Below are 19,406 nucleotides of genomic sequence, written 5' to 3' on the forward strand. Positions count from 1 at the left end.
TGTTAGCCAGGATGGTCTCGATCTCCTGACCTCGTGATCCACCTGCCTCGGCCTCCCAAAGGCTGGGATTACAGGCATGAGCCACCGCGCCTGGCCTAAATATGAGGATATTTTTAATTGGTATTATGTCTGAGCAGTTTTTGCCAATCACTTATCTGCCACTATTTCCGGCTATCCATGTCTTGTGCTTGCTTTAGGTATTTAGTAAATAGATGAAAAAATACACAGGGCACAGAAGTATGCATATATAAGATTTTTCAATGTAGTTTCATTTATGAAAGAAAAAAATTGGAAATAATTTCTATGAGAAGATTACCAAGACAATGTGAAAAAGAGGAAGTTACATCAAAAAACACACAGTGTATCAGCAGTTATTTAAATAAAAAGAGAAAGAGAAAAAAGACTATGTCATTTATGTAAATTGATAGTGAAATTATCTTAAGGCTGTCCACACAAATGATGCCAATGGAAATTCCTTGGCAGGGGGCAGAATTGGAGCATCATCCAGGAGTCCAAGGGGCATGACCTCACTGTTATCCTCTATATTTTTATGAGAACATACTTTTAGAAAATATTTATATACATTTTAAAATATTAAATTTCAATCTGAAATGTATCTCTGCTAATCAACTACGAGGAGAGTAAGGGACTTTTTTATTAAGCCTGGCTCCTCTGTGATGAACTTGCCTTTGTGACAGTCTCCATCTGACAACACCCTGGCCTGGCTGGGGTTGTCCCCCATCTTGGCCTAAAATAGCAGCAACCTGGACCTCTGAGACTATGGGGAGCATGCAGGGCCATTGGGCTGGAGTCTTGGGACTGTCCCAGAGCCTTGTAGGACTTCCATGCAGCGGCTGGACTAGTGGAATTGAGACAGGAATACTACAGGGTGGTTGCAGGAGAATAGAACATTCCAGGCAGCAGTTTTGCATGACTAGCAAAAGGAAATTGTTGAAATAGCTGCAGAAGCTAGGGGCTGATGATACCCTGAAAACCAGGGTGTGGACCAAGCTGGCTAAGACTGACTGGACCCAACATGGCACTGGATTTGACCTAAGTTTCACCTAGGACTTCATTATGTGCTCATTAACATACTAAATACACACCCATCAGCACTGTGGAGTTCTGGGAACACCCATATTTGGTGTAAAAATGGGTGGCACACCAGTCCAAGAAATCTCCATCTTTTTCCAGGAATTTTCATGAATATTCCAGCTTTGGGTTAAAGAAACCCACAAAGGTAGGAGCACCAAACCCTCTTGCACATGACTCTCTCAGGTACACACCCACACTCCCCACATCTTGAGTGTGTTCTTTTTGCTTTGCAATAAATCTATGTATTTTCACTATTTTCAAATTTGTCCTTGAATTCCTTCTCATGAAGGTATCGAGAGCCTGGACAATGTCCAGGGTCAAGGTCCCGCCGGCATTTGGGGACTTCCCCTAGCCCACTGGTATCAGAATCAGCCAAGAAGCATTGCTTCCAACCCTACTTCAAAGCAATCACAGGCTTGTGGAGTCCCTGAAGGAGAGGAAAGCTCTTTCAAGGACTGCAGTGGGGGAAGGTCATACTGTACCTGCTACTGGGCCAGGACCCCTCAGCGAATGGTGCCGGAGTTGACAGTGCACCAAGGTGGCAGCCATCACTTTCTTCTCCATCAGGTCTGATGGCAGCTTCTGTTTCTTCCTCTTAGGAGCTAATTAAGAATGTTTACTCTCTTAGAAGCACCATGTTGTGAGAATGTCCAAGTGTAGGATGACCAATACATCTTGATTTGACAAAATTTTCCTGGTTTTAGTACTGAAAGGCCTACATCCCAGGAAAGCCTACAGTCTTTGACAAACCAGGATGACTGATCACTCTACAAGTTTGCCTCATGGGGAGTCCCTGAGCAGAATGAGAAGGATGCCTGGCCAGCCCCCCATTGTTTCAGCCATCCCAGCGGAGGTGCCAGACACATGAGTAAAGCAGCTATCTAGAATATTCCTGCCCCAGTAGAACACAGCCCAGGTTGCAGAATAGTGAGAAATAATGAGTTTATTTTACTTTAAGTCACTAACTCTGTGTGTGTGTGTGTGTGTGTGTGTGTGTGTGTGTGCGTGTGTTGGTGTGTTGGTGGTGATGGTAGCAGCAGCACATGGAGAGTGGCCACTTCCAAGACGTCGGCTGTAGCAGGAAGGTGGGCCCAGGACTCTGGGACAAGCAGGAGCCACGCAGCTTCTGAGTTGTGGGAGGCAGGAGCCCCTGGGTTCAGCTGCAGCTTCTCAAGTCCAGGGGTAGACCTGGGCATCTCTGTGCTCTTGAGGGCCTGGGAAGTTCTCCCTGCCCCCTACAGTCTTGGAGACGCCTGCTTATACTGACTGGCCTCTCTCCCTCCTGGCACCTGCTCTGATCGTGGAGCAAGGATGGGGCGGAACCCGGAGTTGTTGCAATCCAGTTGGGTGCACGCCTGCTTAGGGCAGCTGTAATACTCTGACCCCCTCCAGTCTTTGGGCACCAAGGAGCACAGGAGAGAGGCTGAGGGGGGTGCTGAGGACAGCTCAGCACTGGCCTGCTGGTGCCACTTGGCATGAACAGCCTGGGCCATGAAGGGTGGTGGAAGGCAGACAGGCTCCTGGGCAGAAGGGGGTGGGTCCCAGGTGAAGCCCCACCTTCAGGCTGGAGAGGACCTGAGGCCTCTGGGCTGGACTGCCAGTCCTGCAGACCAGAGCGAGAACTTGTACTTATTGCTGGGTCCACCCATGGCTGACTATAGACCAATCAGCACACACTTCCCTCTCTGAAGACCATAGACACCCCCAGACTCAGATAAAGCAGAGGACAGACAAACAGCTGCAGAGAGGAGCTATCCTCTCTGCTGAGAGCTGGGAAGACTACCAGATGACCAGTTGCAGAAAGGAGCTACCCTCTCTGCTGAGAGTTGAACACTCTGAATAAACTGCCTACAGAGAGGAGCTACCCACCACGGGGTTTCCTCTGAGCTGTTCTAACGCTCAATGAATCTCCTCTTCATCTTGCTCACCCTCCACTTATCTGTGTACCTCATTCTTCCCAGAAACAGGACAAGAACTTGGGCAAAGGTGCCACCAGTCGTAGAGGTTTCCAGCAAGAAAAGCAACACCCCAACGATCCCATAACATTCGGGAAGGGAAGGTTGGCATCAGCAACAGATAATAGAAATGATGCTCTGTGTATAGAACCTGGTCATCCACAGTACTGAATATGATGTGGTACACAAATCTTACCAGGGCAAGGGATTCTCCTTGTCTCAGCCACATACCTTTTGCATTTTGGGATCCTCTTGAAAAGCACAGTTTTCATCTTCTGAAATTTTCTTGCAAATGGTTCGGGCAATTTTGACCTCAATATAGTACTCCAAACTGTCTGTCACCTGTCAATGAGTAATGTAAAAATAATATATTATTAAGGAATATGTAACATCAATTGTCATCTCTATAAAAACATCTCTAAATAAACATGTCATTGACTACTCAGGGGAAAGAATGTCTTTCTGCCATCCCCCTCTTCAACTGTTTTCTGTCCAGAAGTTTTGGGGTGATTTGGAAGGTTTCTTATCTTGATATCTCTGTCTCTCTCTCTCATCATAGTATTTAATTTTAAAGTAATGGTAACTGTCTCCAAAATAAAGCAAGAAAATGATTCCCCCAAAAATTATTTTCCTGGGGAAGCTAATGGTTTGCTTATTAGAGCTTGGGAAACAGCAGAGCTTCTAGCATCTTCATGCCTAATCAATAGATATTGAGGAAATAAAACTATGACCCAGAACTAGAACTCGCTTAGTGTGTATTTGTATTGATTCTCTCTAAAGTCTCCTATTCTTTGTCAATCTCAGTATCCACACCTTATTGAAATACAGATTCCTCCAAAATGTCTGCTTCTCAGGGCATTCTACCTGCACGAAGCCCCTAGCAGCCCTTCTGTTCAAGAAGAGCCTCTTGGGGAAACAGAACAGCTCAATGGCAAAAGTGGAATTTATTTAAAATTGAACAAGAAAACAAGGTTTACAAGACTTGGGGGAGAGAACATATTAAAGAGAATGATCAAGTTTAAACACAGTAACTGGTCCCAGAAGAATCAGAGACAACTGACAAAATATTTTAAAAATTTTAAAGAAATTCTAGAAAAGTTTCCTAGGCATTGAACAAAGGGAGTGTGGTATGCAGAATTCTAAGATGCCCCCAGGAGTCCTGCTCCCTGTTGTGTGTGCCCTGTGGGATCCCTAGGACTATGAATAGGATGGATTTTACTTCTGTGATTAGGCTATCCTCTAGGGGAGAGCTGAATTAAAACAGGGAGATTGACTTGGTTGACCTGACCCATTCACATGAGCCCTTTAAATCTTGGGTTAGAGGTCAAAGAGAGAAGTGCACACTCTTGGATTGAGCAATTTCACTTTTGGATGTACACCTAACTTCAAAGGCACACACATGTACAAATACAGGTACACCTCATTTTATTGTACTTTCAATTATCATGCTTCACAGGTACCATATTCTTCACAAATTGAAGGTTTATGGCAACCTTGAGTCAAGCATCTATCGGTACCATTTTTCCAACATGCACGTGCACATTTCCTGTCTCTGTGTCACATTTTGGCAAGTGTCAAAATATTTCAAACGTTTTCATTATTACTACATCTGTTATGATAATTTGTGATCAGTAGTCTTTGATGTTACTATGTAATTGTTTTGGAGCACTAAGAACCATGACCATGTAAGTCAATGAACTTAAATCTATAAACATGTGTGTTCCTACTGCTCCACAGACTGGCTATTTCCCATCTATCTCCTCTCCTTAGGCCTCCCTATTCCCTGAAACACAGTAATACTGAAACAAGGCCAACTAACAACCCTACTGTTGCCTCATTGTAATGTGAAAAGAAGAGTCACACATATCTCACTTTAAATGAAAAGCTAGAAATGATTGAGATTAGTGAGCAAGGCATGTCGAAATCTAAGATAGGCTGAAAGCTAGAACTCTTGCACCAGTTAACAAAGCTATGAATGCAAAGAAAGAGTTCTTGAAAAAAATTACAGATGCTCCTCTAGTGAACACGTAAATGATAAGACACCAAAACAGCCTTATTGGTGATATAGAGAAAGTTTTAATGGTCTGGATGAAAGATCAAATTAACCACAACATTCCCTTAAGCCAAAGTCTAGTCCAGAGCAAGGCCCTAACTGTCTTTAATTCTATGAAGGCTGAGGGAGGTGAGGAAGCTGCAGAAGAAAAGTTGGAATTTAGCAGAGACTGGTTCATGAGGTTTAACAAAAGAAGCCATTTCCATAACATTAAAGTACAAGGTAAAGCAGCAAGTACTCATGTAAAAGCTATAGCAAGTTATCCCGAAGACGCAGCTAAGATCATTGATGGAGGTGGCTACCCAAACAAGAGATTTTCAATGTAAATCAATCAGCCTTCTGTTAGAAGAAGATGCCATCTAGTACTTTCATAGCTAGAGAGAAGTCAATGTCTGTCTTCAAAGCTTCGAACGACAGGTTAACCCTCTTGTTAGAGGCTAATGCAGCTGGTGACTTTAAGTTGAAACCAATGCTCATTTACTATTCTGAAAATCCTAAAGCACTTAAGAATTATGCTAAATCTACTCTACATATAAGAAAACATCAAATCTTGGATGAAAGCATTTTTGTCTACAGCACGGTTTACTGAATATATTACACCAACTACTGAGACATAATGCTCAAAAAAAAAAAAAAAAAAAAAAAAAAAAAAGCACATGCACAATTCCCTTCAAAGGATTGCTGCTCATTGACAATGCACCTGGCCACCCAATAGCTCTAGTGGAAATATACGAGGATTTATATTGTTTCCATGTTGGCTAATACAACATCCATTCTGTAGGAGTAATTTCAACTCTCAAGTGTTGTTATTTAAGGAAAATATTTCATAAGGCTGTAACTTCCTCTGATGGATCTGGGATCTGGGCAACTTCCTCTCATGGATCTGGGCAAAGTAAGTTGAAAACCTGGAAAGGATTCACCATTCTACATGCCATTCAGAACATGTGTGATTCATGGGAGGAGTTCAAAATATCAACATTAACAGAAATTTGGAAGAATTTGATCCAATCATCATGAATGACTTTGAGGGACTCAAGACTTCAGTGGAGGAAGTAATTGCAGATGTGGTGGAAATAGCGAGACGACTAAAATTAGAAGTGGAACTGAAAATGTGACTGAATTGCTGCCATCTCATAATACAATGTGAATAGATAAGGAGTTGTTTCTTAGAGATGAGCAAAGAAAATGGTTTCTTGAGATGGAATTGGTTTCTCGTGAAGATGCTGTGAACATTGTTGAAATGACAACAAAGGATTTAGAATATTACACAAACTGAGTTGATAAAGCAGCAGCAAAGTTTGAGAGGGTTGACTCCAATTTTAAAAAAAGTTCTACTGTGAGTAAAATCTTATCAAACACCATCACATACTACAGGAAAGTTTTCATGAGAGTAAGTCAATCAATGTAGCAAATTTCACCGTTGTCTTATTTTAAGAAATTGTCACAGTCCCCTCAACCTTCAACAGCCACTACCCTGCTCAGTCAGCAGCCACCAACATCGAGACAAGATCCTTCACCAGCAAAAGATTACAATTGGCCTAAGGTTTAGGGTATCATTTGCATTATTAACAATACAGTATTTTGAACTAAGGTACACATTTTTAGATTTAGGGCTATTGAACACTTAATAGACTCCAGTATAGTGTAAACATAACTTTATTGGCACTGGGAATCCAAACTATGTGTGTGACTCACTTTAGTGTGATATTCAGTGTATTGCATGGAATACAATGCAATGGATTGCATTATGGAACTGAATCCACAAGGCACCGTATCCACGAGGTATGCCTGTGTGTGCATAGTGTCACTACTCATACAGTCAAAGACGGAAAACAACCCCAATATGTATGAACAATAGCAGGATAAATACATGGTAGTGTGCTTATATAATGAAATTCTCTACAGCAGTAAGAATGAGCATACTTTTTTTTTCTTTAAGACTCCACACATAAATGAGATCATGCAGTATTTTTCTTTCTGCGTCTGATTTTTTACTTCACTTAACATAAAAAGGGAAGTGGGTCAGGAAAGAAATGGGGAGACATAGGTCAAAGGATAAAAAGTCGCAGATATGTAAGTCAAACAAGTCTAGAGTTCTAATGTACATCATGAGGAAAAAGTCAAGGTTACTGTATTGTATTTGGGATTTTTCTGAAAGTGTGGATTTTGGGTATCTTGATCCCCATAAAAAGGTAACAATGTGTAATGATGGATATGTTAATTCACTCGACAGTAGTAACCATTCCATTATCTACAGGCATATGAAAATATCATGTTGTATACTTTAAATATATACAATAACTTGTTTTAAAAAATAAAACACCTGATTTTGAAAAAAAAACGAAAGGAGTATATTATTGCTACATGCCACAACATGAACGAAATGCGCAAACGTAATATTGAAAGACACAAGCCAAACCAAAATAATACAGTATGTGGGATCTCACACCTATGAAGTTCAAGCAGCAGGTAAAGCTGTAGTGTGAGGGCTATACACTTAGGCAGTGTTTACGGTAAAGGTTTCTTCCAGGGCAGAGCAGGGAAGAGTGGCATACATAACTCCACGAAGCCTGAGAAGTTCTCTCCAGACTATACGGGGAATCATTTCATTTTAAAGCATTCATTTTAAAGTGATTCATTCTGCTTGACATCTATGCGTTATGAACTTTTCTGTTTTTGTGTTGGTTTCACAATGAAAAGGTTTTAAGGAATAAATGGGAATTCTTATTTTTAAAAGGTTTTTAAAAGAATAATGTAAAGGGCTTTTCCTACTCAATAGCAACTCTACAATACCGACTCAGGAACAAATAAAATAATCAAGGATCCTACAACAAACCCAGTTATATTTGGATACTTAGTCAATGGTGAGCTGGCTTTTCAAAACACAGAGGCCTTTTATAGAGAGGGTTAGGGAAATTTACTATTTTAAAAAGTTAAAGTTAGATCCAGTACCCACATCATAAATAAAAAATAATTCCAAGATAAATTACTGAGCTAAAATTATAAATGTCTTAGAAGAACTGTGTTAGATACCAGTTCTAAATTTCTCTTCAAAGAATCAGTATGTCAGTATGTTCAATTCTTTGCCTTCGACTTTTAAACTTAACTTCCTCATAAAGCAACCTTTTTCAATCATCGGCTCCACCCTGACTCATTCAGATTACCTGCTCTGCCTTGACTCATTCTCCACCCTGACTCATTTCGATTTCCTTCTCTGTCATAACTGTTTTTCCCGCCAAACCACTCACCCCGTTACTCTCTTTAAATTAGCCAATCAGAATTAGTTTAGCCTGTGCAGTCTAATCCTAGCCAGTAGGGGAATGACAGGGCAGCAGGGGCCATGTGCGTCAGGAATAAGGGGCCATGTGCGTCACCCTCCCTTGTCCAGGTGTGGGCTCACTGTTGCTCCATCTGTGAGGATGCACCCTGCTATAGAAGTAAATTGCCTTGCTGAGAGGAAAAAGAGAAAATTTTATATTCGAGTGCTATTTCTTTTGCGGCACTGAAACTTTATGTATAACAATTGTAACTGTTGTACTCAAAAATGGAAAAGGACTTCTTAAGCAAGATATAAACTCCAAACAATATATAAGAAGAAAAAACAAATGTTATTATGTCAATTTTTTAAAAAAAATCTTAAAGACATTGTAAGCAAAATTAAACTGCAAGCAACAGACAGGCAAGCACAAAATATTGGCAGTACATACGAGAACCATAGTTTAATATGAATAGTACATAAACAACATCTATGATTCTGTAAGAGCAAGACAAGCAATGCAAAAGAAAAAGAGAAACAATTCTTAGAAGTAAACATATATTGCAGATAAATTCAATGAAAGACAATTGCTCACTCTATAGGGGAATTTAAAAAAATGTTATTTTTGCCTCCATCAGACTGGCAAACATCTGAAAGACAAAATGAGACCGCAGCTGGAGAAAATGAGAAGCAAGAGGTACTCAGACCTGCAGTATTGCCAAAAATCTAACGTAATTTAGCCCTTTTAAGAGGCAATTTGCCATTATTTTGCAAATGTACTCTTTAACCAATGAATTCAAATTCAAGATACTATCGGTATTAGTCAGAGTTCTCCAGAGGGACAGAACTAATGGAATAAATTTGTATATAGAAGGAGTTTATTAGGGAGAATTGGTTGACACGATTACAAGGCAAAAATCCCATAGCAGGCTGTCTGCAAGCAGGGAAAGAGAGAAGCCAGTAGTGGCTCAGTCCAAGTCCAAAAGCCTCAAAACCAGGGAAGCTGGCAGTGCAGCCAAAGGCCCAAGAGGCCCCAGGGACCCACTGGTGCAAGCCCCAGAGTCCACAGGCTGAAGAACCTGAAGTCAGATGTCCAAGGACAGGAGAAACAAACATCCAATGCAGGAAGAAAAGAGCCAGAAGCCTCAGCAAGCAAAGCCATCCTTGTCTCCCACCTGGCCTGCATTGTCCTAGCCTCACTGGCAGCAGATTGGATGGTGCCCACCCACACAGAGGGTGGGTTTTCCTCTCCCAGTCCACCGACTCAAACATCCATCTTCTCTGGCAGCACCCTCACAGACACACCCGGAAATAAGACTTAACCGGCCATGCCGGCATCCTTCAATCCAGTCAAGTTGACACCTGATTTTAACCTCACAATATCATAGCAACACATAAAAAGGAATATTCATTGTTTCACTTTTCCTATCAACAAAACTCATGGTCCATTAGGAAATGGGCAAAAAAAATTTATGGCACATCATCTCATGAAATATGACGATGAGGTGGATCTAAGTGTGTTTATGTAGTTTTTTCAAGACATGTTTCAAGTGGCCAAAAAAGTAGGGAATAGCATAGAAAGCATGATTTTATGACTACAAAGTATACTTTTAAATAATTCAGACACATATGTAAGTACATAGAAAACATCTAGAAGGATAGAGCATGCTGCTCTTAGTGGTGCCCTCAAGAAGGACAAGCCAGACTGGAAATGCAAGAAATTGAGGGTTTGCTTTCATTTTTTTAAAAAAAACTTCCAACTGTACTCTTCGAACTTTTTGGTGACTGTATATCAAGTTTCTTAACCTCAGCGCTATTGATATTTTGAGCTGGATCCCTCTTGGTTTGGAGGCTGCCATGTGCATTGCAGGATGGTTGGTAGAATCCTGAGACTACACTCACTAGATGTCAGGAGCAGCCACCTCTAGTCATAACAACAAGAGTCCCTCCAGGCATTGCCGAAACACCCCTAAGGAGCAAAAGCCACTCCTAATTGCAAATCACTGCCGTATATTTGAGTCGTATGTCATGAGTTGAAATTACAATAAAAAACTAACAGCTCTAGGCCGGAAGCAGTGGCTCATACCTGTAATCCCAGCACTTTGGGAGGCCGAGACGGGTGGACTACGAGGTCAGGAGATCAAGACCACCCTGGCTAACACAGGGAAACTCCATCTCTACTAAAAAACCACAAAAAAATTAGCCGGGCATGGTGGTGGGCACCTGTAGTCCCAGCTACTTGGGAGGCTGAGGCAGGAGAATGACATGAACCTGGGAGGTGGAGCTTCCAGTGAGCGGAGATTGTGCCACAGAGTGAGACTCCGTCTCAAAAAAAAAAAAAAAAAAAATACAGCTCTAATTCATACTCATCAGCTACCAGAGCAACCACTAATCCTATCTTGACCCACACTTGCTCAGGAAATAGGAGGCAGGTGGAGTCCTGGCTGCTGAGGAGCCCCTCAGTCTTTACACAGACAGGCTCGTCTGACTCCTGGCCATCTGAAGACCCCTCCCCTCCGCTCCCGTGGCTGCACCTTTTCCCCCACCTTTGCTCCATTGGGCATTGTTCAGAGGCAGGTGCTGATGAAGAAGAGCATAGCAGCCTGAGTTTACTTTTATTTATTTTCTTTTATTTTTTTGAGACAGGGTGTAGCTCTATTGCTCAGGCTGGAATGCAGTGGCACAACTACAGCTCACCGCACCCTCGAACTCCTGGGCTCAAGCAATCCTCCAGCCTCAGCCTCTGGAGTATCTGAGACTATAGGCAGGCGCCACCACACCCAGCTAATTTTCTTTTTCTTTTTTTTTTTTTTTTAATTTACAGACGAAGTTCACCATGCTGACCAAGCTGATCTCAGGCTCAGGCAATCCTCTCACCTCAGCCTCTCAAAGTCTGAGATTACAGGTGTGAGCCACCACACCTGGCTCAGCCTGGCTTTAAATCTTGACTCTTCTACTTACTAGCTGTGTGACTCTGGGCAAGTTACTAAACCTTTTTGTGACTGTTTCCTCCCCTGTAAAGTAGAAGAAGGTAGTTCTAGCTTAGTGAGCTATGAGACCTGAGTGCACCTGCAGAAAGCAACCAGCCCTGGTGCCAAGTAAACTAGAATTCTCTCATTGCTGTGTGGCTCCAGGCTGCTGGGGATGGGATGCTCCTTGCACCAGCACTCACGTTGCACAAACTCTGCAGCAGAACTCAGTCTACCAAGAGATAGTCTAGCATGATGACATCAGTTATTAACAGTGTATCATATGCTTGAAACTTGCTCTTAGAGTAGATTTTCAGTATTCCTAACACACACAAACAAAAAAGTAACTATGTAAGGTTATGGGTATGTCAATTAGCCTGATTTTGGTAGTCATTTCACAATGTATAGAGCAAAACATCATGGTGTATACCTTAAAAATAAATAGAAACATTTAATGTGTCAAGAAAAAATTAATTGCTTCAAATGTCCAAAAGAAAAGAAAAGAGCAGCATCTATAAACTTTTCCCTAAAGGAAAGTTGGTAAAGATTTTAGGCTTTGCAGGCCAAGCTGTTTCTGTAACTACTCTGTTTAAAAGCCTGCAGCAGGCTACACTTCACTAATCCCTGACACAAATCGGCGTATTTTTGTGTTTTTTTGTTTGTTTGTTTGTTTTTTGAGACGAAGTCTCGCTGTGTTGCCCAGGCTGTAGGGCAGTGGCGTGATCTCGGCTCACTGCAAGCTCCACTTCCTGGATTCACGCCATTCTCCTGTCTCAGCCTCCTGAGTAGCTGGGACTACAGGCGCCCACCACCACACCTGGCTAATTTTTTGTATTTTGAGTAGAGACGGGGTTTCACCGTGTTAGCCAAGATGGTCTCGATCTCCTGACCTCGTGATCAGCCCGCCTCGGCCTCCCAAAGTGCTGGGATTACAGGCTTGAGCCACTGCGCTGGCCCAAATCGGTGTACTTTTAACTTAAATCTCCCAATAAGATATGGCTGTTTTCTTTCCATAAAGCCTATGTATATATTATTAAGTTTAAACTGAATTGTCACCAAGAATTTTTCTTTTTGCTTTTATGGTGTGTTGTTTGGGGGATGGTACATAAAAAAAATATTTTTCTGTGCTCTTTTTCCAGCAGTATGTAGCTGTAAGGTCAAGGAATTTTAAATACTTGTGTTGTAGTCTCTTACTGAATCTGTTTCTACCTGATTGTTTTGAATTATTGCCTGCATTCCAAAGCTCACAGCGAACTGAAAAATAAAACGTTCATTCACCGAAAAAAAAAAAAAAAAAAGCAAGAAACAATACAAAATGGTATATAATTTTTTAGATATCCCAGTATTCGGTTTACTGTTACTATTAAACACCTGCCTATAAAGCAAAAACACTATTTTACTGATGTAAGTAGGGAAACTTAGACACGGAGAAATCCAAGAAAGTGGAATAGTTCTGGAGGGAGTGGGAACTCACTGAGAACAGCTGTTAAACATGCCTGAGAGGCTGCAGGCTGCCTGTGTTCTAAGGTTTTAATTTCGCTCATTCGTGGCACATTTCTGGTCACAGGTGTCCTCTACTCAAGCAACACAAGCAACATAACCAGACCTACAGAAAGAACCAGAGGGAGCCAAGGTCCCACAGAGCATGGTAAGATGCATAAGGGGCCTAATGTCCCAGCACTATGGGGGATGCAGCTTCCCCGTGAACCTTCTCTCCTGATCAGATAAGAAAACAGGAAAGTAGGGCAGGTGGCCTGGCAGCCTGGAGACATGAACAGGAAAGGTCAAAAGGAAGGCAGCAGAGAGATGAGCTCGAGGAGGAGGAGGAGGAGGAACATGGAGAGGCATCTCTGCATGGTGCTTCATGTCAGCACCTCCATGACGCAAGGTTGGTGTCGCCTTCCACCTCTGCCACCCTCTCACCCCCCGGACTCCGGAAGACTGATCTCATTCCTGGGCCTTCACGGTGTTCCACCCTGTCCTGTCTTGGGCGCCTGCCAAGCCACAGGACAATAACTTCTCTCAGGAAATTTAACGCAGGTACAAGGCTCTCTTCTATTATATAACCCAGACTAAAATCTCATCAATTGTCCCAATAATATCCTTTATAATTTTTTTCTTTTCTTTTATTGAGAAATAAACATAAAACCCTAAACTCCAATGGACTGAATAGACCCCCTCTAGGCCAAGGGGACCCCAGAGAAACCTTAAAAACTGAATTCCCAGCCATAATGGGATGGGAGGTCAGACATACCTCAGTGTGTCCTCTCCTCACTAACCTTTAATTTGTATCCTTTCTTAAGGAGTAAACAGAAACCAACACTGGAAAACAAGAAATAAACGACTCATTCTTTTATGGCCATTAGTCAATCACCTGAGGCCAAGACCAGACACCCTCTTCCCTCTTTGCATTTTGATGTGAGAGCTCACCAGCTTCACAAGGCATCCCTTCCTGAAAACTAACCACCACCTCTGGACTGGTTTTGGCTGACGTGTGAAGGATGCACAGTGAGGGTTTTTGTGACTCTGCTTCAGCTTTTGCCATCAGAGGACTGAAAATCCACCTTTGGATCATGCTAATATCATCAGTTTTTTAAGATGCAACCCATGAAGAGGCATGAAGCTCAACTGTGCATGCATACATTTTTCTTTAATAAATATTCATGACTCCTCCTATAGCTTATTAAATACGTATACTTAGCCAGCTCATTCAGCACAGATTCCTGTCTTATGCTTCTTCCCTCAAAGTGCCTCTTTCCAGCTTCTGTCAGAATTCCCAGCCTGTCAGAATGGTCACCCTGCAGGCTGCAACCCTTTAGAGAAACAACGCTCTCCTTTTCAAATTCATAAACCAGACTGAATCTCTCTCTAGTTGATACCGAGATAATACAGGACCACCTTCTGCATTTAGTTGTCATGCTTCGTAGGTCTCCTTTGTTGGGGAATAGTTTTCTAGCATTTTCCCCCATTTCTCATGATATTGGTATTTTAAGTGGTCTTATAGAATGTACTGAATTATGGATTTGTCTAATTTCTCCTCTGATTACATTCAAAGTATGCATTCTGGGCAAGAATACCATATACAGGTGCTGGCATCCCCTCTGTGCACATTGTGTCAGGAAGTATGTGATGCCAATTTGTCTCAGTGTTGGTGGTGAGCATTTGGTAAGAAAGGTGTTTATCAAATTTCCTGATTAGAAGGGTGTCTTTTCCCCTGGTAACTAATAAGCAATCCCTGCAATGGTTCACACCAAACACTCTCATCCAGTGGTTGTAGGATTCATAGATGATCTTTGCCTGAAATAGTTATGACTGTGGTGGTGGTGAGAAGATACAACTAGAAGGTGGCATAGTTTTCTAGTTAGGCCATTTCTTTTACATTTTTGAGTTGGCATTTTCCTGTAAAGAGGAGCCTCCCTTCTGTCCAGGCTCCTTTCCCAGCATCAGCTGCACTCACGCAATGTGTTGTAACCCATCCTTGCCATGGCCCACATTGATGATGCACAAATGGTCCAAACTTGCTCCCTTTAAGCTGCCTTCTGGGCTCTTATCTCTGCTTTTTGATGTGACTATAACCACTTTTAAGTGATTTTAATGGATATTTTATGTTTCATCTCCATCCCAGTATAACAAATAATTAAATATAATTTGTTTTCCTTCAAAAACTCCTAAAATAAAATAAATATATTGTGGCTAAAGGCATCTCTCAGTTGTGTCTTCCATTCCTAGTTTCAGTAGCCATCTGCAGATAATGGGCTCTGTTCAGACTGATGTAAACCAAAACCAAAATTCTAAGACCTCTCAAGTGACTGAATGGACCCCCTCTCAGTCCAAAGTAAAACTGAAACACTAGTTCAGGCCATGACAGGAAGCGGGGTCAGACACGCCTCATTATACCCTCCTCCCTTTGAAATTCAGAAACAACTGATCAGCTTTAACATTAAAACAGAGGTCTTCGGACTGACATAACAGATTATTTGTAGCAATAAGATACCAAATTCCAACTTGACTCTACTATAGCATCCCAAGACACATACAGGTCCTGAAAGAAGCATTTAACCCCAAAATATATTTCTTTGATGAATTTTGAAATGGCCCTGCAAAACCAGCTCTTACGGGGGTAAATCTGCATTCTGTAGAGAATCCTCTTCCTGTTCCAGGTCTTTTCCTAATCCAGGAGAGAATTAACTAAAAGTTTGGCACTTTTAAAGGCCTGATAAGAGACATTTACCATCTATTCTCTCTGAAGCCTGCCACCTGGAGGCTTCATCTGCATGATTATTAACCTTGGTCTCCACAACCCCTGATCTTAACCCAGACATTGCCTTCTATTGATTCTAGGTTGGGTTTTTTGTTGTTGTTGTTTGTTTGTTTGAGATGGAGTCTTGCTCTTGTTGCCCAGGCTGGAGGGCAATGGCACGATCTTGGCTCACCACAACCTCCGCCTCCCTGGTTCAAGCAATTTTCCTGCCTCAGCCACCAAAGTAGCTTGGATTACAGTCATGCACCTCCACACCCAGCTAATTTTGTATTTTTTTTTTTAGTAGAGACGGGGTTTCTCCATGTCGTTCTGGTTGATCTTGAACTTCCAGCCTCAGATGATCCACCCCCCTCAGCCTCCCAAAGTGCTGGGATTACAGGTGTGAGCCACCACGCTGGGCTGATTCCAGGTCTTAAGGTAACAACTTAACTCTTTCAACCAATCGACCATCAGAAAATCTTTGAATCCATCTATGACCTGGAAGCCCCCACTTCGAGTTGTCCTGCCTTTCTAAACCAAACCAACTTATACCTATGTGTATTGAATGATGTATGCCTGTAACTTCTATCCCCCTAAAATGTACAATATTAAGCTATAAACCACCTTGGGCACATGTACTCAGGACCTTCTGGGGCTGTATCACAGGCCTTGGTCACTCAGGCTTGGCTCAGAACAAACCCTTTTAAATATTTTAGAGTTTGACTCTGTTTGTTGACACTGAGGGCAGGGAATGAAAGGGCAAGGAGCAAGCACCCCACCCACCTGCTCCTGGCTCTTCAGAACTTTCAGCGCCCTAAAGCTGAACTTGTCTCTGCTGGCCTTGTTATACTCCTTCATGGCGAACCAGAGTGCCTGCTGCACATAGACGTAGTTTTGAGGGATATCTTGGAATGTCCTCACCACCTTCGTTGAGCTCCAGGCTTGGACTCCTCTGGATGCAAGGGCCATAGTGGCCACTACCAGCAGCAGGGCCTGGCAGAGCCTGACCATGGTGCCTCAGCCAAGGGTCACAGGCCAAGCACCATCTATCCTTTCAGGACTGGGGCCAGATGTGGCACGCTGGCCCCTGCTGCCTCTGAAGATGCACAGATACTGGCACCCCAGCTTCTCTTGGCACTGCTGATTAAAAGGAAGGAACTTCTGTTAACACAGTGGTGATATTGTAGTAGAATTAGAAATATACATTTGGTCTTCACCCCAGGTTTTTAGCAGGAAGCACCTAAAACCCTTACAATTGCCTGAGTGGTTGAGATGTGACAGCAGCATCTTGGTTATTTCTAACATGCCCTTTTTAACCACACCTGAGTGTATGCTAATGAGGTGAATCCTGGTGGGATCCCAGATAGTCTCAGGATGGAGGCTGGTTGCAGTGTGGTTAGTGGGTTGGACCTTTCAGCCCCACCCTCCACCCCAGGGAGGAAAGAGAGGCAAAAGATTGTGTTAATCACCAATGACCAGTTAATCAACCATGCCTGTGAAATGGAGCCTCCGTGAAAACCAGGGTTGAGAGCATTCCATAGGCACTTCGTGTGTCTTATGTAATCATTGCCATCCCCCATGGGGCTGTTTAGTGAGTAACCCCTTTATATAGGAGGAAAATGAGGCTCATCAAGAGGTCAAGAGAGCACCTAAGCATACTTGATGGAAGCATCCACTCTTTAACTCAGGGCCTGCCCTTCCCCCTACCTTGTAACCTATCTCAATCTAAGAGATACACACATGTAGATAACAGCTTGGAATGTACATTTGCTTTTGAGGATATCCAGTTCTACTATAGAATATAAATGAGCATGTAGTTTGTAAGACAGGCAAACCGGTTAAAATGTTTATAGAGAGTGGGCAAATAGAGACACACGTAGGCAGAAATCGTAAGTTGTGTTAATGAAATATATGTGGAGGCAGTGTATATCTAAGTTGAACACAGAACGTGTTGACAAAACTAAGAGACACCTGATATCTATCAGGCACTAAATATAAATGACATACACACAGCCAGAAGATTCAAAAGGTCTTAATCTGGCCACCCTCTGGTGACATCATTCTGGTACCCTACAAGCTCTCCCCTAGAAATGCAAATCAAGTCCTCAGCTATGCAGGAGGCTCATCAGCTGGCTGGGGCAGCCCTGCCTGCATCTGTTCATAAACCAGTGTGTGTGACTGACAAGCACCTTCCATCTCTAGGACTCTTGCCCAAGTGTCCACTGTGGCACCCCCACCCTACCATTACTAGGGAGCTGATGCGACTGAGAGAGATGGGGGATGTGAACACGGAGGACCTAGGACCAGGCAGATGGTCTCCTCACCGTCACCCCATTTCTCTGTGTTTTAAGCACATTGACCTGTTCCACCCTCTTCCCGCTCCTTATTTTACACTGACCTGACACTGGTGGGCTTCCAGCAGCTCACTCTGACAAGGAAGCCTTTCTGCTCTATGGTCTCTGGATCACCTTCCAGGGTGGGCTTGGAGGCCACTCTGGCAAGCACACCACAGCTACACCATGGGCCCACCTCAGATCCAAGTTCTTCACCACGTTCCTGGCTGCTGGCCCTCGAGCCGACGGTCCCGGCCCACAGGTGGGATTGCCCTCCTTCGTGAGGACTTGAACTGACTGCCGGCTGCCCCTTGGCTGTTCTCTGTCCCCAGCACGCTCAGTTCATGCCTCTGTGTATGGTCAAGTGTCTGCTGGGGTCTGCACTCCAGGGTGCTTCTGCCCTCTGGCTTTACTCCCCAGCCAGGTAGTCACACCCATGGCCCCTTTATGAGGTCAGCCCACGCCCTCTGATGCTGCTCAAGTGAAGGATGCCTCTGGCCACCAGCCCTCAGAAGGCCATGGACTCACCAAGGCCTGCCAGTTTGCAGAAGTCCCTCACCTTGTCCCACACCTGCTGACTTTCTAAACTTCTGTCCCCCGGACTGTGCTGGGTACATGTGACAACACCTCGATGGCCATGTCTTTCAGAGCCCCATTATGCGATACCATGACCCTAGAAGCAGAAGGAGCCATCAAAGAACCAGGCTAAAGGACTTTGGGACCAATAGGCCTTCGGGAATGCACCTGGCCAGGAGCTAAGGGGCCACCAGCTGACAAGAGTTGCCATCAGACACGCCAGGTGGAAAGTGTCAGCTGGCAATGGCCATGCCGGCCTAAGCTATCTCTGTGGAGTGAACAATGTAGCTCAGAAGAGTCAGCACAGATCCCTCCCACCTGCCAGTCCTGTCTCCCCGCATCTTGATGCATGTCCCAGGTAAGCATTCCTGATTCTCCTTACTTGGGACACAGTTCCCTCCCCTGTTTGTGATCTCAGGACCTGACACCTGTCTGCCCAAACCAGTGGGCTTGGCCAGGGAGGAGGAGCTATGCCAAGAGGAGGAGCAGAACTTCATCTCACTCTGCATTTAGGGCCTGCCTCGGTGACAGTAGGGGAGCTCCCAAGAACTCACAAGTTTAGAAATTAATATTTCTCTTTGCAAGATAAAATACAGATCAGCCCAAAGTACATCAGACCTGAGATCCAATTCCAAACAGAAAGGCAGGCCTGAGAATCCCTGGGTTAAAAGTTCGAGTGTTTGAAACTGAATTGCATGCTCAACTAGGGAGCCCTTTCTAAGCTGGTACGACATGCAGAGGCCAACGGAAAAGAATAATAAATCTGGCTATACATTTTGTGTAGTGTGCACACGCGCACAAACACACACACCCGACACAAACACCACAAAGATCAAAAAGGAAAGGGAACACAGAATAAGTCATTTGGAACGTATTTGGTAAAGGGCTAAATTCCCTTTTATGGAAACAGCTCTTTAAAAGTGAAAAGA

At 43.4% G+C, this 19,406-nt stretch overlaps 1 protein-coding gene across 2 annotated transcripts in view; it reads right to left on the bottom strand.

Moving 5' to 3' along the window:
- Window positions 1–18,306, bottom strand: part of LOC105533775 (cystatin-13-like) — a 22,960-nt gene extending 4,654 nt beyond the window's left edge. The window contains exons 1-3 of one of the 2 annotated variants that reach the window (XM_011972302.1): window positions 17,967–18,306; window positions 16,352–16,708; window positions 3,282–3,392 (exon numbers count right to left, since the gene is read on the bottom strand). In XM_011972302.1, coding sequence (XP_011827692.1) covers window positions 3,282–3,392; window positions 16,352–16,579 — 339 coding nt within the window. In that variant the 5' untranslated portion in view covers window positions 16,580–16,708; window positions 17,967–18,306. The remainder of the gene's footprint in view (window positions 1–3,281; window positions 3,393–16,351; window positions 16,709–17,966) is intronic. The other variant, XM_011972303.1, reaches the window with a different exon arrangement.
- Window positions 18,307–19,406: the final 1,100 nt, after the last annotated feature.

This window comes from Mandrillus leucophaeus, unplaced genomic scaffold (assembly GCF_000951045.1).
Source record: "Mandrillus leucophaeus isolate KB7577 unplaced genomic scaffold, Mleu.le_1.0 Scaffold1285, whole genome shotgun sequence".
In the NCBI taxonomy this organism is placed as follows: domain Eukaryota; kingdom Metazoa; phylum Chordata; class Mammalia; order Primates; family Cercopithecidae; genus Mandrillus; species Mandrillus leucophaeus.